At 50.5% G+C, this 24,122-nt stretch overlaps 2 protein-coding genes across 6 annotated transcripts in view; one reads left to right on the top strand and one right to left on the bottom strand.

Moving 5' to 3' along the window:
* The first annotated feature begins 502 nt into the window (after nucleotides 1-502).
* Nucleotides 503-9,287, top strand: GPX3 (glutathione peroxidase 3). Its single transcript, XM_049874143.1, has 5 exons — nucleotides 503-694; nucleotides 5,463-5,616; nucleotides 7,140-7,257; nucleotides 7,717-7,816; nucleotides 8,197-9,287. Exons 1-5 carry the CDS (start codon nucleotides 608-610, stop codon nucleotides 8,413-8,415), a joined length of 678 nt encoding a protein of 225 aa, XP_049730100.1. The 5' UTR covers nucleotides 503-607; the 3' UTR covers nucleotides 8,416-9,287.
* A 494-nt stretch (nucleotides 9,288-9,781) lies between these two features.
* The window catches only part of TNIP1 (TNFAIP3 interacting protein 1), a 62,458-nt gene continuing 48,117 nt past the window's right edge, over nucleotides 9,782-24,122 (bottom strand). For 4 of the 5 annotated variants that reach the window (XM_049874096.1, XM_049874099.1, XM_049874098.1 and 1 more), the window contains 7 exons: nucleotides 23,705-23,833; nucleotides 18,925-19,056; nucleotides 17,891-18,016; nucleotides 17,348-17,413; nucleotides 16,667-16,858; nucleotides 15,360-15,450; nucleotides 9,782-10,563 (listed from right to left, as the gene is read on the bottom strand). In XM_049874096.1, the coding sequence (XP_049730053.1) occupies nucleotides 10,529-10,563; nucleotides 15,360-15,450; nucleotides 16,667-16,858; nucleotides 17,348-17,413; nucleotides 17,891-18,016; nucleotides 18,925-19,056; nucleotides 23,705-23,833 (771 nt within the window). In that variant the 3' untranslated portion in view covers nucleotides 9,782-10,528. The remainder of the gene's footprint in view (nucleotides 10,564-15,359; nucleotides 15,451-16,666; nucleotides 16,859-17,347; nucleotides 17,414-17,890; nucleotides 18,017-18,924; nucleotides 19,057-23,704; nucleotides 23,834-24,122) is intronic. The other variant, XM_049874097.1, reaches the window with a different exon arrangement.

The raw sequence follows: 24,122 nt of genomic DNA on the forward strand, positions 1-24,122 counted from the left end.
GTCCCTAGGCCTTTCCCAAGAGAAGACTGCATTCTAAATTCTAAGACACCCACAGTTTACTTCTTAAGCAGGAAACCTACATATAGTAAATGTTCCTGGAAGTCCGACTTCAGACCTTGCTGAAATTTTAAAATTCTCATTCCTTTCAACCGGAACAGAGGCAGTAGGGATGAGGGAACGCCACAACGGGATGTTTTTAAACCCGAGGAATTAGAAACGGTTCTACGAATCGAGTCTTCCATCAGCTCTTAGTGCTATTTAACTCCTTGCCCTCGCTGCGCCTGCCCCCTTCCCCCCACCCTTTTAAAGCCGAAAGAGAAAGGGGTGGCCTCACTTGTTCACAAGGACCTGACTCCCATCTCTCTGCCCAGACTTGCTTATGTCACTGTCGCCCTGGGCCTGAGAAGGGGGAGAGACGGAGGGTGAGTTGTGCCCGCCCCTGAAATCCCAGCAGCCCTGCGATTGGCTACAAGGGCTCTGGCCTGGCCGCAGATTGGTCATCACCGCGGGCTTGAAGGGTGGCTGAGAGCCGCGGAGACCTCAGACGGACCTTGGCCCGCGCTCAGACAGCTTCACGCGTAAGCCTGAGGCGCGCCCCCAGCCAGCCATGGCCCGGCTGCTGCGGGCATCCTGCCTTCTCTCCCTGCTCCTGGCTGGCTTCGTCCCGCCGAGCTGGGGTCAGGAGAAGTCGAAGGTTAGTGAGTGTGCGGAGTGGGGGACCGGGAGAACGAACATAGCCCCTAGGTGTCCATCTCTCCATGGCGAGGCACCCTCCCTTCCCGGGCTCCCCTCCAGAAGGACGACGCCTTTAACTGTGCTTGTCTCCTCCGGGACCCCCACCCTCCTCTCTCAGTCTTCGCGCAATTCCATCTATTGGAGACGTGGTTGCTCGGGGTGGGCAGAATGGATAAGGGAGTAAGGTCTCTCGAGTTCGCGCTTTCTCCCCACAGCTACCTGGGGGCGCCTTGCTACATCCATGCCACGTCTGTACCCGAGTTTCTCCCTGCCTGTGGGGTTTGAAGGTGGACGGGGGCACAGAAAAGGGCGTGGAGGCTTGGCGTCTGGATTGGCTGCGCAGATTCCCAGGGAGACTGCCAGACTAGACGACGAAAGGAAAGGAGAAAGCAGTTGGGTAGAATTGCGATGGGGGCACTTCTAGTCCAAGAACAATAAACGCAGGTGTAAATGTCGCTTGGATTCCAGGGCGTTGGTAAAAGAGGAAACGACCTGTGACAGAAGGAGCTCTGAGCTGGCAGTGCAGAACCCCCTGGACCCTGGCGAGGTCCTTAACTCTTTTCTCTTTCACCATCTACAGGAGGGTTGAAGTGGGGGGTACAAGGAAGCTGAAGGCTTCAGAGGGGACACTTGGAGAAGCTGAACAATTCACAAGCTATTTTCTGAAGAGTTTCCTGCCCTGGGCAGCCTCACTACCCACCACCCACCTACTGCCCACGTTGGCCTGGGCAAACCTGGCAGCTGGAGACAGTTTGGGGACTGCCAGCTTTGAATGGGGCAGAGTGGGGATGCTGGCGAGGAGAGGGGATGACCCAGCATGCTTATCTCTTTGGACAGTATGCTCCGGGGTGGGTCTGTAGACCTCTCCTCTCTCCCAGGGTAGGCAGGTAGAAACCAGTGGGAGGAATAGATCCAACCTCTTAAAACATACACACACACACATATACCACAACCTGCACACAAGTAAGCTCCTCAAGCTTTGAGCTTCTGTTTTTCTATAATCCTCTGGGTCTTTATTCTAAGGTTTTGAGTCTATGATTCTGTTACCAAAATTCTATCCATTGCTCAGGAAATCCATCCCCAGCATGGGGTTCTTTCCATTCGTTTCTAACCCCCTTTCTAGCCTCAGCCTAAATCCCACTCTGTCTGCCCCTCCTTGGAGTCAGCCTAGAGACTGGATGGCTGAGAAGCCACTCTCTTCAAGCTTCCTCTGTTTTATCCAGTTCTGTTCATAATCCCCAACTCAGAAGGCAGTTGGGTCGCTTCCGCCCCAGGGCAGGGATGGGGCTGAGTTTCAACACTGGAGTGTGGGGTACAGGTAGGGGTGGATCACCGCCAGGCCAGCACCATGGAGTCAGTCCTATCTTCTCAGTTTGGAGAGCCAGAGAAGGGAGGATTTGGGCCCTGCCTCAGGAAGGTTGGAGGTCAGAACGTGGGTCCTGTGAACAACTCATCATAGCCCTATGTTCTCTGCAGGACTCTGTGGAGTGATAGTTGGAGTCAGAAAAAAACAGGATAGATATGGTCTAGAAAAATTTTAGCAAAAAAGGGTGAGATAAGGTTTAATCATCTCAGATGCTACCAGCCAGGACTTGCTGGCAGCCTAGGCAAGCCCATTTCTCCTCCGAGGTCCTTAGAGAGTTCAGATGTCATATCCCTGGGTTCTAGGACCCAACCACTCCCCTCCCCCCAGCCCCAGGGCAAAGGGATGGGGGTGCAGCATGTAGAGAATTCAATAGGCAAAAGCTGACTCAGCCCTGAGGGATGTCTGCCTCCTCCTGGTTCAAAGGGAGGAGCTGGTGAACAAAGAGAATCTTCCTTTCCTTGCTATGTCCCCTCCGCAGTACATCTCAAGGCTGCTCAGGCCCCCTGTCCTCGCTCTACAAAAGGACGTTGCAGAAGCTGGAGAGAGTAACAACTGCTGACGTGCATGGGATCCTAGTAACCACCGGTTTCTAGGTGACTAAACTAGTCAGAGAGGATCTCGGAACCACAGGCTGACAATCAGAGCTGAAGGACCCTTATGACAGTGTTGACTCTGACTCCATTATACAATCCAGGAGACTGAGCTGCAGAGAAGGGAAAGGAGCAGTCACACAGAGTCAGTGGTTCTGCCAGGCCCATAACTCAGGTCCCTGCCTCCCAGTCCAGCTCTCCTTTCACAGCATCACATCAGTGAGGTGGTAGAAGGGAGGAGAAAGATCCCAGATCAGCAGTCCAGGCCACGGGGTCCTGCTTGAGTCCCACCCTCCAAATCTCAAGCCATCAGAACTCTTCCGTTTGGTCCAACTGTGGGAGGATTGAGACACCCCTGCTCCCTCTCCCCTGTCTCCTCTGACTCCATGAGCCCAGAGGAGGGGAGGGGGCTCCTGTAAGGACTGAGTTGCAGTGCTTAGTGGTGACCGAGGGGTAGCTTCCCCACTAGAGGTCACCCTCTGACCCCCGCTAACCCCAACCCACAGCACTAGCCTCACTGGTCCCAGTAGAAAGCATGAAAGCTTCAGCACTCATGCCTCCTCCCGGAGACACCCTGCCCAGTACATTGTCTCCATCATCTTACTGAGAGGAACATCACAGGCGTCTTCACAGTGATGCAGGAACATCAGGGCCATGTACTCTAGGTACAGGCAGGATAATCACTATTCCTTGCCTTGTGAAATTGTATTTCAAAGAGGCTTTCAAGCCTGTTTTGATCTGACAAAGGCAGGTAATAGTGTCCTCATCCGTCAGCAGGCTGAGGCCCAGAGAGAGTGAAAATGATGTGCCCAGGGCCACACAGCCAGCAAAGGCAAGAATTTAAACCTCCTGAGAATCGGCTCCCGTTATCCCACCCTCATACTGTGCCCAGAAGCTGGTCCTCCTGTGTTTACAAGTTATGAGGACTTGGACAACTTCTTGGCTATTTTTCTCTCCATTTCCCGGAGTTTATTTTTGGAGCAGGGAGGAATAAGGAGAGGGGGGAGGAGGGGCGTGTAGGGAGGCCTCCATTCCGGCTGGCTGCTGGGTCTCCGCGGCCAGCTGGATGTGTTTATCGTGTCTAAGCTTGTTTGCATTTTGTGGTGGAACTGACCCCAGCTGGGCCGTAAGAGGCCCTGGTGGGAGCAGGAGTGTTGAGCTTAGGTCTGGGGCCTGCTTCCAGCATCCACCGAAAGTCCTGCGGGTGTGGAAAACTAGGCTCATGTAAAGCACCAGGATTTGCACCAGAGCCAACAAGAGTCCCGCTGTCAGGGACTGGCCTGGTGGAGGGAGCCCAGCCTAGCCTGGTTCAGCAGGCCTGAGGCACCTTGGTGACAAAGACAGCCAGAGGTGGATTAACCAGTAAGCAAAGTATGCAGGGGCTTCATCGTTTACTTACTAATCTGTAGTACACAATTTCACATGGGTTTCACAAAAGACGTGGTGAAAAACAGGTGAAATTGTGCCCTATAGATTAGAAAGTAAGCACAAGTAAGCCTGTGAGTACCTTGCTTATTGGGTTATCTGTCCCTGATTTAGGCAACTCTTCTGCACTGGACTGTTGCCATGCCTAGATCACTCCCTTCACCCAGTTAGGCTCAGGTACCTTGCCTCACCAGCAAGTCTTCCGGGGCTGATGGGAAGAGGTGGAGTGAATTTGCTTCTCTCACTGCAACCCTGCCCAGTCCTCTCCTGGCCTGCTAGTTTGGACTCCGTTTATTATCTGTTCATCTCTCATAGGAATGTCAGGGCCAGAAAGGACCTTGTAGGCCACCTAATGCAATGGCTTTGAACATTTTCCTTTCCCACCACAACCCACCTTCCGTACTGACACACTTTCAGGAGTAGTCCCAGATCTCTGTCGTCTGTTGCAGAGATGAGGAAGGCAGTGGGCCGTGTGCAGTACCCCACCTGCTAGCAGCAACCCCATTCCCTCCACTCCCTATCAACAGTGACATTGTCAAGCCATTGTGGTTGACAACAGGTGATCCAGTTCAAGGTTCTCACTTTATAAATTGAGGAAACCAAGGCCTGGAGACGAGAAAGGGCTTGCCCAAGACAACACAAGGAGTTGGTGGCCCAGCTGGAAGTGGAACCCAGGTCTTTCAACTCACAGTTCACTGCACACTGTGCCTCCTTGTTCTGGAAGTTGACTGTGGAGCAGTGGTTGGGGAGAGAGGGAGGTATAATGGTCATCATAGTAACTGCTTGTTTACACAGACCATCTACCATATGGGAGGCGCTGTTGCTTTACCCTTAATCCTCACGCAGCATTTCCCCGTACCTGGCTCCCATTCTACTTTCTTAGTTTATAACAACAGTCTCATCTTTCCAATCCTCCAGATTTGTAGTCTCTGAATCACCACTGGCCATACTGCTGCTTCCTCCTTCCTGTTCAATTCTCCCTTCACAATGGCCTAGCTCAGGCCTTCCTCATCATTTGCCTGAACTATTGCCACCCAACCAATCGCAATGTGTCCGGTCCATCCAACAACCCAACCACCTGGTAAATGATTATAAATTGGCAAAGTGATGTGGAAGTAATTACTACAGTAATTCTCTGTAGCACTCATCAGGCAATTAAGTGCTTTCATAATTGTTATCACGTACAAGGAATTGGGAGACCTGGGTTCTAGTGCAGTTCCAACGCTCAGTGTGGTCTTGGGTAAGTCACTGTCCCTTTTGGGATCTTTTATTATGTTGGATATGGAGATGTCCAAGTTACTTTCCAGCTCTAACCGTTTGCTGGCACTGATCTTCTTCTGTTCCAGACTGACTGTCATGGCGGCATGAGCGGCACCATCTATGAGTACGGAGCCCTCACCATTGATGGGGAGGAGTACATCCCCTTTAAGCAGTATGCTGGCAAATACATCCTCTTTGTCAACGTGGCCAGCTACTGAGGCCTGACAGGCCAGTACATTGGTAAGAATCTACCCTGCCTCCCTGCTTCATTTGGAACTGTTTGCCAGTTAGATATAGTACTATCACAGGAGCTTTTCTGCTGTCAAGCGGGGAAGGGGTGACAGTGATCATGATTCCAAACCCTGTATTCGTTTTGTGAAAATGATTACGCCTGAAATCTGATAGCCTTTTGCTGTATTCTAGGAGATTCCCAGTTATCCTTCTTTCCTGGGTACCTCAACTACACTAAAAGCAGAGGGATAAAGGAGATTGGGTTTGTGCTCCATCTTGCTGAGAATTTCTTATCTTCCCTCAGCCCGTCTGCCATAGGGCTTCTCTGGGAAACAGGCAATTGGCTGGAGGCCCCGTGTGTGCGGCAGGGGAAGTGGGGGTGGGAGGGCGGTGGGTTATATTTCTCAAGACCATTCTAAAATAAGCGTTAAAGATGATCGGTTCAGCCTTCCCCTCTCCCCAACTTACAGATAAGAAAAAGAAGGGTCGGGGTGAAGAAACAAGTTAACTAGGATCACAAAGCTATTAGTGGCTGAGCCAGGTGTTTAACCCAGGTCTCCTGACCCCCAGTGTCCTCCCTCACTCCTGTCTTCATAGATGGGGCAGAGTAAAGAGCATGAGGGAACAGGCAGGCCCAGGGCATCTGACTGCACCCCCAGGGCGAGGCTTTGGCTACGCACAGCCTGCAGGCTGGTGCAGGCTGGCTGGCAGGGGAGGCAGGGGCAACCTAACCCTGAGCCATCAGCTGGCAATAAAAAAAACCGTTGCCAACGAGTGAACTGACTCATAGAGACCCCCTATAGGACAGTGTGGAACTAACCCACAGGGTTTCCAAGGAGCAGCTGGTGGATTTGCTGACCTTTTGGTTGGGAGCCTGAGCCCTTACCCACTTTGCCATCAGCTGGCAACAGCAGGCACAGTTCCTGGAAGTGGAATGGCAGTGGGCTGCAGGGCCCAGTGGGCAGTGAGTGCTCTGGGACAGAATGCTTCTGTCCAGCCCTTGGAGTATGTTTATGCAACAGATGGGCTGGAAGCTGGCACTGCACCAGAGGCCTGAGGTACCCCCAGAAGTGGAAGGGCTGGGCCAGGGCCATCCTTAGGGTCCTGAGGTACCAAAGGGCACAGGAGGGTCATGAGGGTCCCACCCCACACCAAGGAAGCTTCTGCCTTCTACCCAGGGAGTGATGACTCCCACTCAGGAAACTAAATCCTGAGAGTCTGGGCTGGGCTGGGCACAACAGGCATGAGCCCTCAACCCACTGGCCCCAGTGGGTGGCTTTGCTATTTGAGGAAGGATATTTTTCTCTTTTCGTCAAAACCTCTGATCCCTTCAGACTGCAGTCGGACTGGAGTCAGAAGGACAGGGCTTGAACTCCAGCTCCACCATGGACTCACAGGGTGATCTTGGGCAAGTCCTTCCCCCTCTCCGGGCCTCCGTGTCCTCAACTGTGTAGTGGGTGAGCAGATGGAGTGGCGTGAATGAGGCAGGGCTCATCGCCAGGCGCCATCTCTGCCTTCTCTCCCTGACACAGAACTGAATGCACTACAGGAAGAGCTTGCACCATTTGGTCTGGTCATTCTGGGCTTCCCTTGCAACCAATTTGGAAAACAGGAACCAGGAGAGAACTCCGAGATCCTAGCCTCCCTCAAGTGAGTGCTCACTCAGCGTCCTGGGAAAGCTCCTCTAGCACAGCCCAGCCTGTCCCCTGCCTACCAGCCCAGCCTGTCCCCTGCCCACCAGCCTCAGGCAGCTTCTGTGTTTCCCCTACTCATGATGGACATTCATCAGCCACCAAGAGCTACTCTCCCCTTCCAGGATCCCTGTTCAGTGCAATGAGGGGAAGGGAGAGGACAGAGGAAGAGGGACAGGAATGACTGGTTGTAAAGTGTATGGTGGGGGTGGTGGTGGAGGGGTGCAGAGGACAGGAAGCGGGGGTACTCTCAAAGGAGCAAGCCAGAAGACTGCAGATTACACATTACCCCTGTGTCTTCTCAACATTCAATAGCTCCCACTGTCTCCTATGGAATAAAATCCAGACTCCCTCTAGTCCCCAAATCCTCATCCCTGTGCCCACCTCCTTGGGACCCACATGAGGGTATTCCTCGCAGATATGTCCGCCCAGGTGGAGGCTTTGTCCCCAACTTCCAGCTCTTCGAGAAAGGGGATGTGAACGGGGAGAAAGAGCAGAAGTTCTACACTTTCCTGAAGGTGAGCGAGCAAAGCTCAGAGCAGCCTCGGGCTGCGTTCTGGTGGACAGTGATGCAGATCTGCTCCTGGAGCCAGCCCCCTGCGAAGACAAGGCCGTGCCACCTTCCCCTTGGCATTGACTACTCTTCCAACCAGATGGCTTTGCAGATGAGGCCCACTCAGGGAAAGGGACATGCCAAGCATCTCACAATGAAAGCCAGAGCCAGGGCTGGGAGTCAGTCTTCTGACTTCCAACAGGTGCTCTTTTCCCAGTTCCAGGCTGTTCTGCTCCCCACAGGGAGGCCTGGGGAGGAGGATGGGAGGGGCCAGGGCCACGCCCCATCCACTCTACCGCCTTCACTCCAAGCAGGGTTGACACTACCCTCTCATCCCTGTTCCAGAACTCCTGTCCACCCACCTCAGAGCTCATGGGCTCACCTGGCCGCCTTTTCTGGGATCCCATGAAGGTCCATGACATCCGCTGGAACTTTGAGAAGTTCCTGGTGGGGCCAGATGGTCTGCCTGTCATGCGCTGGTACCACCGGACCACAGTCAACACCGTCAAGATAGACATCCTGAACTACATGAGGCGGCAGGTGGCCCTGGGGGCCAAGAAGTAACTGTTGCCCGCCCCACCCCATGTCCACCGTGCAGGGGCTGGGAGGCTCTGTCCAGGAAGGAATCCATCTCCTACCACACTACACACCCACCATGGACCCCTCCTATTATACAAGGCCCCTGCCTGACACAGATATGTGCATCCGACTATAATGTGCACTGCTGTGTGTGCAGTTTTTGCACACATACCCACAGGTGTGTGTAACCACGTGTGCAAGGTGTACCACCATGTGTGCCTAGTGAGTGAATATCCAGGAAATGTGTACCCACGTGTGTGCCCACAGCTGTGTGCTTGGTAGAGTGCTGGGGAGTAACAGTTCTTCCTCACCAGTTCTGTTCCAATGATAACCATTCACTTTCACCTGAGCCTAAAGGAGCTACGAGGTCCATTTGTCCTGCTCAAACCTGGACCTCAATGTTGAAGCTAATTATCTCCCACTGCCTCCAAGTACAGCCCCCCACTGGGGTCCCCAGAAGCCTCTGGTTCTACCATACCGTCCAACCGCCCCTCCATCATATAGGCAGATTTTGTCCCAGCCCCTTCTCCTTCCTGAAGGGCCCTCCCAAGCCCCTGTCCCCACCCGGTAGTGCTCCCTGACATCAGCCACGGCAGAGGTGAGAGCAAAGGCTACGTCCCCGTGTCAAGGGCGGCATCTCCATGATGGTGGGGCCCGAAGCCCCTGTGGCGGACCTCCCCAGAGCCTGTCCCATGGGCCAGCCCTTAGTGCATTCAGGCAAGGCCCTGGACAGGGATGCCATCCCCGCTCTTTCAGGGCACGTGCCCTCACCCTCACCCTGGTCCATTGGCGCTAGACTCATGCCCCTGTCTGCCCAGTAAAGGCCTTTCTGCAGCAGCTGAGTTTACTGTGGTTCTTCAGTGATGGCTGCCCCAGCCGTGGGGGCAGGGGCAAGAGGGAGGCAAAGAAATGAAGGGTGTGGTTTAGGGTTTCTCCCTAGACCTGCTCACCTTCTCAGCATTTGGAGTTTATAAAACTGGTTCATATCTACTCTCATTCCCTCCCACCATTCTCCAAGGAGGCTGGGGTGGGTGGGAGGTGCTCCATTTGACAGATGAGGAAACTAAGGCACACAGAAGGCCCAGACCTTGCCCAGAGTCACCTAATGAGTGAGAAGCAGGGCTGGAACTTAAACCCAGGCCCCTGACTCACAGCCTTTCCACTGCCCTGGATGCCCCACCCTCATTTGGTGGCTGTGAGCAGAGCCCAAGGGGCTGTCAGTTTAAAGTAATGGCGACCTTCTCCAGGGAGTGGGGGGAGTGGAACACAGAGGAAGAGGGCCTGAAAATGGCACTTGGGCTGTCTGGGAGGGGAATATTAGTTAGGGCATAAAAGAACACCAGTCATGGAATACAGACCTTCAACTTGTATTTATGTTCAAGAAAAACGTGCAAACAGCCACCCAGGGATGGACAGCCACCCCAATCTGGGCCCCCGGGTGCCACAAGCCTCCAGCTGCGGGGCCTAGGGCTGAACGTCAGGGCCTGGCAATTTCAGGCTGTAGCCTCGGCGGATGTGGCTGGGGTGACCTTCATCCCAGGCTGTGGGTGGCACTGGCAGAGGCGACTGTGGGTGGAGGTGTAGAGGGCCCCGGCATCAAAACATCCTGTTATTCTCTTCTGCTACTGGAGGCAGATCGCTCTTCCCGCAGCTCCTCACAGAGGGGAAGGGATGGGTGCAGGGCAACACCCTGCTATGACTTGAAGCAAAAATGAAACACACACATGAACTGAAGTGGCACCTGGAGGGGCCAGAAGCACTTGGGAGAAAGTTTTGAAAGGATGGGGTCGTGTCTGCACCCCACTCTTGAAACTGACTCTCCTGGAGGTGTTGGCAAAGGATGGCAGGTCACAGCCAGATGAGGCCTCCTCTCTCCACACGGAGGTGGGGTAGGGAGTTCTTCCAAAGGTCACTCCAAAAGCAGGGCCCAAACGGAGCCCTCCGGGTGGAGCCTCCCGAGTCTGTAAACTGACCCCCACTCCAGCTGCCCGTCCAGCTGAGGCTCTGTTCGCATGGAGCCCATCGTCTCTAGTTTTTTGGTGATCTGAGGTCAGCTGGCTCTGCAAGACGAGGGTGGAGCCAAGGATACACTCTGGTCTCACTGAGGGCCCTCTCGATCGCTTTTTGTGGATTCTACATAAAAAAAAATTTTGAGGACTTGAAGATTATGTGGTGCGTAGGCTTCAAAATCTTATATGGACACCAATACAGTAACAGTGCAAATAACAGAGTTTATTGCCTCCAGGTGGACATAAAGCACTGATTTACAGCCCTGCGGAGTGGGCATATTATTATCCCTTTATACAGGAGGCAACTGGGGCTCGGAGAGGTTTAGAAAAATGAGAGGGCCCAAACTCACACATCTTGGAAGTGATGGAGCCAGGATTTGAACACTGTCAGTCTGGCTCCAGAATCTAGAAGTAGAGCAGTTCTGGGGGAAGGGGGCAGAGATGGGGACCTAGAGCCCTGTGCACTTGGCCACCGTGATGGTTAATTTTACGTGTCCATTTGGCTAGGCTATAGTTCTCAGCTGTTTGGCCCAACACTAGTCAACTGCTGTTTCATAATATAATTGTAATATAATCACCTTCCATAATCTAATGCAATCAATCAATCAACGAAAAAGGCAGTTTCCCTAGGGTATGGTCTGCCTTCAGAATATAAATAAATATTTTGGCAGAACTTTTCTCTGTACTTTTCCCATCTCCTGCTCTACGGATCTTGGAACACAAGCCTGCAGGAGTCTCCAGCCTGCCATCTAAGCTATGGCTCTTAGACTTACCAGTCCCCTACAACTGTGTGAGCCAATTCATTGAAGTAAATCTATAGCTACATACACACACATACATACACCTATCACTGGTTCTGTTTCTCTAGAGAGCTCTAAGATAGCCATACTCTGCCCCTCACCAAACCAGCTTCCCAGAGGTTCCAAAGAACCTCTATGCTGTGTGAGGGAACTATTAGAAATATGACTATCATTCAAATTTACACACCAACCATTAAGTCAAAGGTGAAGACACTGAAGAGTTTTTACCAACTTCTGCAATCCGAAATTGATCAAACATACAATCAAGATGCACTGATGATTACTGATTGGAATGCAAAAATTGGAAACAAAGAAGGATTGGTAGTTGGAAAATGTGGCCTTAGTGATAGAAATGACACTGGAGACCACATGATAGAATTTTGCAAGACCAACAACTTCTTCACTGCAAATACCTTTTTCAAGAACATAAAGAGCAACTATATACACAGACTTTGCCAGATGGAACACACAGGAATCAAATAGACCACAATACACGGAAAGGGACGATGTGCAGCTCAGTATCATCAGTCAGAACGAGGCCAGGGGCCGAATGCAGAACAGACCATCAATTGCTCATATGCAAGTTCAAGTTGAAACCGGAGAAAATCAGAACAAGTCCAGGAGAGCCAAAGCGCTACCTTGAGTATATCCCGCCTGAATTTAGACACCATCTCAAGAATAGATTTGACACACTGAACACTAATGACCAAAGACCAGATGGGTTGTGGGATGACATCAAGGATATCACACATGAAAAAAGCAAAATGTCATTTAAAAAGACTGGAAAGAAAGAAAAGACCAAAATGGATGTCAGAAGAGATTCTGAAACTTGCTCTTGAACACAGAGCAGCTAAAGGGAATGGAAAAAATGAAGTAAAAGAACTGAATGGAAGATTTCAAAGGACAGCTTGGGAAGACAAAGTATTATAATTAAACGTTCAAAGACCAGGAGTTAGAAAACCAAAAGGGAACACCACACTCAGCATTTTTGAAGCTGAAAGAACTGATGAAAAATAAGCCTCGAGTTGTGGTAGTGAAAGATTCTATGGGCAAAATGCTGAACAAGGCAGGAAGCATCAAAAGAAGATGGAAGGAATACAGAGTCACTGTACCAAAAAGAGGAAACCCTGGTGGTCTAGTGGCTAAGAGTTTGGCTGCTTACCAAAAGGTCAGCAGTTCGAATCCACCAGGTGCTCCTTGGAAACCCTATTGGGCAGTTCTACTCTGTCCTATAGGGTTGCTATGAGTCAGAATTGACTCAACGGAAATAGGTTTGGTTTTGGTAATAAAAAGAATTGGTCAACATTCAACCATTCCAGGGAGAAGCATATCATCAAGAACCGATAGTACTAAAGGAAAATGTCCAAGCTGCACTGAAGGCATTGGCAAAAAACAAGGCTACGGGAATTGACGGAATACCAATTTAGATGTTTCAACAAATGGATGCAACACTGGAAGCAAGCACTCCATCTGTGCCAAGAGATTCGGAAGACAGCCACCTGACCAACCAACTGGAAGAGATCCACGTTTGTGCCCAATCCAAAGAAAGGCGATCCAACAGAAAGCAGACATTATCAAACAATATCATTAATATCACACGCAAGTAAAATTTTGCTGAAGATAATTCAAAAGCGGTTGCAGCGCTACATGGACAGGGAAATTCCAGAAATTCAAGCTGGATTCAGAAAATGACATAGAGTGAGGGATATCATTGCTGATGTCTGACAGATCCCGGCTGAAAGCAGAGAATACCAGAAAGATGTTTACCTGTGTTTTATTGACTATGCAGAGGCGTTTGACTGTGTGGATCATAATAAATTATGACCAACATTTCGAAGAAGGGGAATTCAGCACACTTAATTGTTGTGCTCATGTGGAACCTGTACACAGACCAAGAGGCAGTCATTCAAACAGAGCAAGGGGATACTGTGTGATTTAAAATCAGGGAAGGTATTTATCAGGGTTATACTCTTTCACCATACTTATTCAACCTGAATACTGAGCAAATAAGGCAAGAAACTGGATTATATGAAGAAGAATGGGGCATCAGGATTGGAGGAAGACTCATTAACAACCTGCAATATGCATATGACACAACCTTGCTTGCTAAAAGGGAAGAGGATTTGAAGCACTTACGAGTGAAGATCAAAGAGTACAGCCTTCAGTATGGATTGTACCTCAACATAATGAAAACAAAAATCCTCACAATTGGACCAATAAACATCATCATGATAAACAGAGAAAATACTGAAGGTGTCAAGGACTTCATTTAACTTGGATCCACAATCAGTGTCCACGTAAGCAGCAGTTAAGAAATCAAATGACGTATTGCATTGGGCAAATCTGCTGCAAAAGACCTCTCTGAAGTGTTCAAAAGCAAAAATGTCACTTTGAGGACTAAGGTGCACCTGACCCAAGCCATGGTATTTTCAATCGCCTTACATGCATGTGAAAGCTGGACAGTGAACAAGAAGACCAAAGAAGAAACGATGCCTTTGAAGTCTGGTATTGGCAAAGAATACTGAATATACCATGGACTGCCAGAAAAATGAACAAGTCTGTCTTTGAAGAAGTACAGCCACAATGCTCCTTACAATCGAGAATGGCGAGACTTCTCACTTAAGACATGTTATCAGGAGGGATCAGTCCCCAAAGAAGGACATCGTGCTTGGTAAAGTACAGGGTCAGCAAAAAAGAAGAAGACCCTCAATGAGATGGACTGACACAATGGCTGCAACAAGGGGCTCATACATAGCAATGATTTCAAGGATGGTAGAGGACGGAGCAGTGTTTTATTCTGTTGTACACAGAGTTGCTATGAGTCAGAAATGACTCAACGGCACCTAACAACAACAGCAACTCACTGGTTCTGTTTCTCTAGAGACCTCTAAGACAACTGCCCTCTGCCCCTCATCAAAGCAGCTTCCCAGGGGTTCCACAGAACCTCTAGGCTATGTGGGGAAGTATTAGAAAATGGCAGACCAGGCTGAACCCTCCTTCCAATCTCACTAAATCCTCCAAACCACACTCCCTCCTAGTTGTCCTGTAGCCACTGCCTACACAGTTCCTGTAGAGTGGCACTTGCTAACTCTTGGCAGCGCTGACTCCATTTCTGCACAGACATGACTCTCAGAAAGTTGCTCTTCCTGCTGAGATAGACTTAGTCTCCCTGTAGCTCCCACCCACTAGTTGTGCTTCTGCTTCCAGAAGCCCCACAGGCAAGGCAGTGCCTTCTGCCCACCAGAGCCTTTCAGAGCGTGAAGGCAGTGAGCAAGGGCCCAGGGTCTTCTCTTGACTAGAGAACACAGCCCCAGTCCCTAAAACTTCTATGGCAGACAGTGCAGTGAGAGGGAGCTTTTCACAATGCCAGTCTGGTCATGCCACCTTGCTTTAAGACCTTCCAAGGGCTCTACGTCATTCTTAGGAGAAGACCAACCCCTTCCCTGCCCTATAAGGCCCTGCATGGCCTGGCCCCTCTTTCCTTCCTCGCCTTCTTCTCTGCTCCAACCACACTGGCCTTCTCTCAGGTCCTCAGGTCGGCCACCTTCCTTCACTCCCTCCCACCAAGGCCTTTGCACTTGTCATGTCCTCTGAAAACATGCCTCCACCCCTACCTCTTCACCTAGTTCATGCCGCTGGTTCTGTCAGTCTCAGCTCAAGCGTCACTTCCTCCCGGAAGCTTTCCCAGCCCCAGTCTAGATCAGGTCCCTTTGTTATCTGCTTTCATACAAACCTGCTCTTCCTCCCTCAGAGCACTTGCCGGAGTGTGATCACATGTTCGTTTGCGTGACTTTTTAATTCACCTCTTTCCTCCTCACTAGACAGTCATCTCCACAGGGTAGGGATCGTACCTGTTTCTGCTCTCTTCTGGCATCCCTAGCACCTAGCACAGGGCCTAGCATTCAGACAATCAGCTATGATGAACAAATGAATATATAGTTCGAATCCCCTCATCCCACAGTCACCATCACTCTTCTTTCAACAGGATTTTGGAAAGCTAAGCCTCCTCTCCATCAAGATCATAAGGTAACAATATCATTCCCAAACGGGGGCAACCCTGACAGAAGTTCTCTCTTCAGGGTGTGTGGGGACCACCCAGTACTCGGGGGAGCGAGCTCACCTGGCTCCACAGGCCTGGCTGCAGGCGTGTCCATCACTTGGGAACTCTGATTCCGCATCCCTCCACGAGGTGAACGCCAGGTGTACTCTGGCTGGAACAAAGTTGATGCTTAGAAATCAATAATTATACTGGCAATCACAATAGCAGCTACCATGCAAAAAATGATATTAAATAGATATTAGCAAGTATAATTTCCACCACCTGTCTGTTGTACTGTGGGGGCCTGCATGTTGCTATGATGCTGCACCAGCATGGGTCACTCAGTGGTGGACAGGTTTCAGTGGAGCTTTCAGACTATGACAGACTAGGAAGAAAAGCCTGGTGATCTACTTCCAAAAATTAGCCAATGAAAACCTTATGGATCACAACAGAATATTGTCTGATACGGCACTGGAAGATGAGCCCCCTAAATTAGTAGGCGCTCAACATATAAAGAGGCTGCAACAACGGACTCAAGCATACCAATAATCTTGAAAATGGCACAGGACCAGATGGCATTTCATTCTGTTATACATGTGGTCATCATCCTTACAACAACCCAGGTTATCATCCCCATTTTATAGGTTAGGAAACTGAGGCTCAGAGGGGTTAATTAACTTGCCGATGGTCATCTGGTTAGTCAAGTAGCAAAGCCTGGATTTGAATCCAGGTCTCTATAATCCCAGAGCCAGTCACTTAAGCACCACATTATCGTCCAGTATAAAGAACAGTTATACAGGGAGAATGAAGAAAGGGGGCCAGATAGGTGGCTGCTGTGCTTGTCCAGGTGAGAGCGGGTGAATACCTGAGTTGGGGCTGTGGCAAGGGGCTGGAGAAGGGGCAGGCAACAGCAGCTCTTTGGAAAAAGATCACAAGAAAGGAAAAGAGAAGGGAAGTGAAGAAAGGGGGAAAGAAAGAGGAGAGGAAGGAAGGGGAAAAGGGAGTGGGGGCAGAGAGCAAAAAAGAAAAGGAATAAGAGAGAAAGAATGGTAAGGCTCTCTAGTACCTGGTTACGTGTGGAGGTTATAAGAAAAACTCAAACCCAAGCTGGTATCCCTGACCTGGGAGGTTGGAGGGACCCCTCCTTTCTGTCCTGCTCTGTACTCAGCCTTTTCTGTCCCTCACCAGTAATCCTGGCCGGCTCTGGCCTGGAGAACCCTCACCCGGGATGGCAGGCCAGAACTGAGCCCTGGCTGCTGGTCTGCACACCAGCGCGCCTCAGGAAGGCACTGAGAATGCAGTTTCCGACCTCTCACGTGCCCTTCCCCTCTGGAAAGTGCCAGGGGGTGGCTTTTGTGCGTCCTGGAGTGAAGGAGGCAGAGACTCACCAGGTGGAAGAAGCGAGAGTTCGGAAGTGGGGGTGGGTGCTCCATGGCCACGGGGGGCGGAGGGTAACGGATCTGGGACCACTCTTCATAGCCGTGGTGTGGTACCATGGCTGGCATGGGTGGGTAGGCGTAGGGGTAGGCCCCGCACAGGTGCTCCGGGTGGGGCTCCATGTGGTAGCGCTCTCCCGAGGACTGCAAAAAAGGCCAATGTCTAACTCCAGCTTGCAACAGATTGCACAGGCCATCCCTGGAGACACCCATGTCATCCCCCTCTATTTAGAATCTCAACACTTTGAAGGCTGATACCTGGACACAGAAGGCTAGGTACACAGTAAGTGGGCACAGAAGCCTGGTACGTGAGGACAGAAGGCTCGTACACAGGCCCAGGAGGCTGGGTACATGGGTAGGGAAGGCTGGTACATGGGTATGGAAAGTGGGATACATGAGCACAGAAGGCTGGTCCATGGGCATGGGAGGTTGGCACACAGGCAAAGAATATCAATGATGACAGCACTCACTCTGTGCTAAGTACTGTTCTAAGTACCATACCTGTACTCACGACTCATTAGTCGGTGGCACAGAGTGTGGGACAGCTGAGCACACACTATCTCTCTGAGCACACACTGTAGCTCTCTGAAGAAGGTAAGATGAGGCAGTGCTGCTTCCTCCCTCAAGCCTCACCTTTGCTTTTCTCTTCTGCTGTTTGAGGGCTTCTTTCGCCTTTTCCTCATCTTTGAATGCTTTTATCTGAGAGAAGGAGGGAGAAGACTGTTGGCAAAGGTGGTGCCTGGCAGGGCCTAGCATGAGAGGTTGGTCAGCCCCAGGCAAGGCCCAGCTGTTGGCTGCAGGTGAGCTCTGCTCATCTTGGGTGATCTGCCTACACGGCAAGAGGGCCCAGGTAAGCCTTGCTGCTGTCGGTGCTTCAGTACCTAGCGTCTTTTAGTTTCATCGTGGGAGAGAGTGGTTAGATTAGGGAAAACTTCTAAATTGCTCTTTTAAGACATCAACATGGATTATGGAGCTAGAAGGTATCTTGAACCAGTGGAGTTAAATCTCGTCATGGTACAAAAGGTCAGACAATGGAAGGGTCTGCCAAGATCACACAGAACTCTGGCAGCAGAGCTGGGAAAGGACCCAGTGAGTGAGTATCCCAGCCTTGCCAGGGACCACGCCCTCCCCATGAGGACAGGGCGACTGCCCTTTCCTGCATCCAGTGGGTCTCACCTGGGCATTCGACAGGGTGACCTGGGCCTGTAGTTTCTCCACCTGCTTCTTCAGCTCTTCCTTCTCCTCATTCATGCGCTCTCGATCACTGCGCTCCCTCTGGAAGTCCTCCTCAAAGATCTTCACCTGGAGGGAGTGGAGAGGGTGGGCGTGAAGGCTCAGACCCACTCAGGCCCAGAACCCGTGCGTCCTGCGGGGGGGCCCAGACATCGGGCTGGTTTCACCAGGTCTCGGGGTGATTGTGGAAAGTGGAATGGGTGTACCTCCAGCGCCCATCCCCAACTTCAGTAAGTGCAGTTCTGCATTACTCTGTTTTATATTCTGGCCTTTGAAGTAGGACTTTATTTGAATAAAGAATTCATGACTGAAAAAGAAAGGCTGAGAGCCATCCACCAATCCAGCCCTTTCATTCTGCTAAGAGAGACAGGCAGACAGAGGTCAACAGAACCGAGTGTGGGTGGAAGACTGGAGTTCAGGTCTCCTGGCTCTGGGAGCAGACTGCAGGGCTGTCCGGGCAGAAGGGCTGGAATAAGCCTGCCTCTGCGTGCACCGCACTGCCCGAGCCTGTCGTTCCCAGCCTCCTGCAACCAGTGTGATGCTGACCTGGTGAGAGACGACTTAGGAGGCGTTAAACAGGGCTCCCATTGGGGTGATGGAAAGGTTTGGGAACTAGACCAAGGTTGGCAGCTGCACCACCTCTACTGCAAATGCCCAAAATGCCACTGAACTGCTCACTTTTAAAAGCTGATTTTATGTTAGGTGAATTCCACCTTAATTAAAAAAAAAAATACTAGGTAAATAACAGCACAGGTGGGGCATCAAGATGACCAAATCATGAAAGTGGTAGAGCAATGACATAAGTCAGGGATACATTTCCAGAAAGGAGAAACCCATAACCAGGCAGAGGTCCTGGCTGATGGCCAGCAACGGTCTACTAATTCCAACTTTCATGTGACTCCCAGCCCCATACTGGCCCTCAGGAATGCTCCAGCTCCCATCAGGCCCTTCTACCTGACCTCCTCCCCCAGGCTCACCTGCTGTTTCAGCAATTCGTTCTGCGTGATCAGCTCCTGCTTCCTTAGGAGGACCCCCGCTCCTTCTGGGCTCCCAAATGCTGCTGGTGGAGATGATGGAGCAGTCTGGAGGCTCAGGACCTCCTCCAGTGCCTAAAATCGGGGAGAGAGGGGACAGGACCATTAGCAGAAGCCCCAGGAAGTCGGGTCCCATTGGAGTGGTCATCCTCATGGACCCCCTCCTGATACTAATCATAATAATAATCACTCCCCACCACTACTTCTGAATAAGTGTTGTCCTATTTATTAACACTCTAACACAACATGTCATTGGATCCTCTCCACAACCCTCTGAAGACAAGACTATAATTACCATCCCCATCGTACAGATGTGAAAACTGGGGCTCAGAGACCTGAAATGACTAGTCCAAGAACACACAGCTATTAAGTGCCAAAGCCAAGATTCAAATCCAGAGGATGCTCTTAACCACCAGGCTACCCGGGGGGGCTCTCATGTAGAAGGGAGTCTCCCCTTCCTTAAACAGCTGTGGCTCAATTCTTAGCACTTGCAGCTAGAAAGAATAAGCCCTCATTTGGGAAGGCCCTGACCTAAGATTCTTCAAATTCCTTTGGATTCTTCAGCTTCAGTGACCCATTCTACTCAACCAACATTTCCATCCTCAACTCCTGTGTAGCCAGATTATAAACAAACAAAAAAAACCAAACCCATTGCCAGAGAGTCGATTCGGACTCATAGCGACTCTACAGGACGGAGCAGACCTGCCCCACAGGGTTTCTAAGACCGTAAATCTTTACAGAAGCAGACTGCCACATCTTTCTCCCACTGATCAGCTGGCAAATTCAAACCACTGACCTTTTAGTTAGCAGCCAAGTGCTTAACCACTGTACCACCAGGGATTCAGTAAGATTACACTTGGTATTAATTTCTACTTATTTATTATTTTACCTTTCTAATTCTAATAATTGGTTGAAACACAATAACTTTTTTTTTTTTTTAAAGGAAAAGTACCCTTAATCTACCAGGCAAACAAAATCTTGTCCTTCTTGCTAGCAGTTTACTCACATCTTCTGAGAGGTTTCTATTAACTGTTGTTTTCTCCTTCGACACTGTTAACACGTTACTTTGGAATGCCCCTCAAGACTTTCACAACAGGTCACCCTTTATCACTGTCTTAGTTATCCAGTGCTGCTACAGCAGAAATAACACACGTGGTTAGCTTTAACAGAAATTTATTTTCTCACAGTTTAGGAGGCTAGAAGTCCAAGTTCTAGCGGAAGGCTTTCTCTTTCTGTCAGCTCTGGAGGGAGGTCCTCGTCTGTTCAGCTTCTGTTTCAAAGCCAGGTCTCCATGCGGCTTTGTATCAATCTTCCCCATCTCTGCTTCTTGGCTTGCTTGTTAAATCTCTTTTATATCTCAAAAGAGACTGACTCCAGATACCAAACCAAACCGAAACCAAACGCAGTGCCGTCAAGTCGATTCTGAGTCATAACAACCCTCTAGGACAGAGTAGAACTGCCCCAAAGAGTTTCCAAGGAGTGCCTGGTAGATTCGACCTTCCAACCCTTTGGTCGGCAGCCATAGCACTTAAACCACTACGCCACCAGGGTTTCCACTACAGATGCACCCTACACTAATTCTGCTTTATCAACATAACAAAGACAAAACCCTCCCAAATGGAAATAAAACCACAGGCACAGAGGTTAGGATTTACAACACATATTTTTGGGGTGTACAATTCAATCCATAACATTCTATCCTTTGGTCCCCCAAAATCCATGTACTTCCCACATACAAAACACATTCACCCCATTACATCATCCCAAAAGTCTTAAATCTACTCCAGGTCCAAAATCTCATCTTCTGAATCATCAGAATAAAACATGGGTGAGACTTTAGGCATATTCCGTCCTGGGGCAAAATTCCTCTTCATCTGTGAACCTGTGAAATCTAGACTACAAGTTGTCTTTTTCAAAAACACAATGGTTGAACAGGCACAAGGAAGACATTTCCATTACGAATGAGAGAAGCCCAGCAGAACAATCTACGTTAGCTCTCAAGGCTTCTAAATAATCTTCTGCTCTTTGGAACCATCTGGGCAATGGTCCCACTCTCCAGACTCTAGGTGTTGGCCATGCCCTCTGGATTCTGGGCGGAGGTCTCCTGGCTCTGGGCTTCAGCTTTGGCTTCCAGGCCCTCTGGGATGGCAACTTTGCTCCCTCAGTCTTGGGTGGCCCATTCTCCTAGTCCATCTGAGTGGCGGCCCCACCCCCTTGGCCCCAGCAGGCCCTGTTCTTCTGCCCCTTGGGCATGGCAGCCCCACACCCTCAGCTTTGGGCAGCTGCCCCATTCTCCTGACACACCTTAACAGCAATCCCATACTCCGAAAACTGAGTTGGCAAAGATCTGACTCTTTGAAACCTAGGACACTGTGGCCTCATCCTTCGAGATCCAGGAGACTATGGCCCCACTCATTGAATCCAAGAAGGCTCTGCTTCCTATACCCCTTCCAACAGTTCTGCTGATCTCTGAGCTGCTCTAGTAATGGTCCTTTTCTTTTCTCAGAGGACAACCGATGTAGCTCCTTTGGCAGGTTTCCTGCTTATAGAATTCCAAGAGGCAGACAGTTTCCTTTTGTCCTGTCTCTGACTCCTTCAGTCTAAGCTGATGGGTTTTCTGCTGTGGTAGTTGGTTAGATCCATCAGTCACAGGCTTAATCTCTTGAACAAAAGATCGTGTAGCCACATCCTTGGTGAAAATTCTAGGGCACATGTCCTTAGTTTGTAGGACAGAATTTTCCAATCTTTAAGTTCTGTTTTCATTTTACACAGCTCATTTTTAAGTCCATCTCTTTCCTCTTCCATTTTACTATAATCAGCAAGGAGAAACCATGTGGCCGCTTAAAGATACTGCTTAGAAATCTCCTCAGCTAAATATCCAAGTTCATCACTTACAAGTTCTACCTTCTAACAAACATTTGGACATAATTCAGCCAAGTTCTTTGCCACTGCATAAAGGGGAAGGCTTTCTCTCTCTGTCAGCTCTGAAGGAAGGTCCTTGATTCTTCTGAGCTTTTGCTCCCAGGCGATCTTCATGTGGCTTGGCATCTCTCTTCCCCCATCTCTGCTTGCTTGCTTGTCCTAATCTGCTCTTTTTATACCTTGTAAGAGACTGACTCAAAACACACCCTACGCTAATCCTGTTTCATTACCATCACAAGGACAACCAATTCCCAAATGGGATTATAGCCACAAGCATAGAGGTTAGGGTTTACAACACATATTTTGCGGGGACACAATTCAACCCATAATAATCGCCATCTGGACTTTCACCCTCTGGTCAGTAGGGACTTGGGTTGCCATGTGTCAGCACTGCACGCATGCCTAAAATGGGGCAGGGCACAGAGCCCCACAGACAGAGGCTGGCGGACTGCCTGCTGCTCTGGAACCAACCATAGGGAGGCTCAAGAGACCCTTCTCAGCTTGGACCCCTTGGCCCCCCCTTGGCTTCCCCAGCAATGAAGGAAACTGCTGAACCCAGAGTGAAGTCAAGATGGTCTGAGGGAAAGTTATGGCTCCACTTCATTTTCCTACTCTGCCCATTTTTTAGATAAGACTGAGGAATGGCAGGGACTTGCCTGAGGGCACAAGCAAAGCGGGCCACCTGGCTCACAGCAGTCATAGTATCTCTGTCCCCAACAGCAACTCCAGTAATAAGTGGAAGGCAGGGATCTTGCCATGGTCATCTCTACGGTCAGTGCCATGTAAAATATTCTGCCTAGATCTAGGGCTCCAACCCCCCTAGCATATGATAGATCATTTTTCCCTCTCAGAGAACAGGCCATAAGAGTTCCAGACTCAGCATAATCAATGCTTGTAAAACAATACACTAAACAGAGAGGGTTATTTACTCCCAGTAGGGCTGAGACCAGTGAACACCAAACTCTCTTCAGAGCCCATGTGACCAGTGCCAGGTGGCAGAGAGGAAGAGAAAACAGACAGGACAAACGGAAAAACTGCTCCACAAACTTAGTAACTCCTCCATGCCTTCAGAGAACACTCCCTTTCAAAGCTCCCTCCTGTAGCGTGTTCTCTTTAGCCCCTGTGCTGGAAGCCAGGCAGCGCTGGAGTGATTCCACCCAGGGTTCAGATGGCAAAACTAAGTCTCAGAGAGGTTAAGGTGGCCAGGCCGGGGCTAGAACCAAAACCCATCCCTGACCCAACCCACAGGCTCAGACCAAAGGATTTCTGCCTTACCCAGCCTCTACCCCGGGGTGCCCTGTCTCCCTGGATCCCACAAGGGCAGGAACCCTAGGGCCTGTGCTCAACCACTCCCTTCAGCAAGGGTTTGCTGGACATCAGCTTGGTGCCAGGCACTGCAGACACATGCTGGTGAAGAGGAGCACCGGCCCACCATGGCACAGGAAGGCAGACAAGTAAGTCCATAACAACCAGATAATATGAGCAGGGGTGTGGAAGGAGAAGGTCCTGGTGCTTTACGAGTATGTGACAAGGGACCTGGATGAGAGTCAGGGACAGTCTCCTCAGGACGTGATGTGAAAGCTAAACCTGAATTATCAAGCAGGGGTGAGGCAAGTGAAGTATAAGGGGCAGAGTGGCACTGTTAGAGGACACAGTGTAGGCAAAGGCCTGGAGGTCATAGCCAGCACAGCCTCACCCGAGGGGCTTGAACTGAGTGGGTAGAAGGAGGCAGCAGCAGAAGGGGCTGGAGCTGTGGGACTGCGCTAAGACCCTCCACAGGGACCAGGGCCACGCTGCTCACCTTGTTGAGCCGCTGGATCTCCTTTTCTTGGTACTCCCTTTGCCGAGTGAGGGGGCTCAGCTGGTCCTGCAAGTACTTGACCTTCTGGCGCAGCTCCTTGGCCTCCGTTGTCAGCTTCTCCTTGTCGGCCTGCAGGGAAGACAGGGGTAAGGCAGGGGGCTTCTCCAGGAGGCCTGCACTACGTGCCTTGCCCCTAGTTCACACATACCTTCCCTCTCACTCCTCATCCAGCAGCCATCCTGCTGGTCACGTGCCAAGTGCCATGCCAGGCAGATGGGGTCAGAGGGACAATGCCCCTATGGTCCCAACCCTCGAGGAAGAAGGCTCGGTTGAGTAAAAGGCCCTGGATTCTAACACTAGCTCTGCCACCAACTCAGAGACCTTGGGCACCATTACAGCCCTCTAATGTTTCAGCTCT

The sequence above is a fragment of the Elephas maximus genome, chromosome 2 (genome assembly GCF_024166365.1).
Source record: "Elephas maximus indicus isolate mEleMax1 chromosome 2, mEleMax1 primary haplotype, whole genome shotgun sequence".
In the NCBI taxonomy this organism is placed as follows: Eukaryota; Metazoa; Chordata; class Mammalia; order Proboscidea; family Elephantidae; genus Elephas; species Elephas maximus.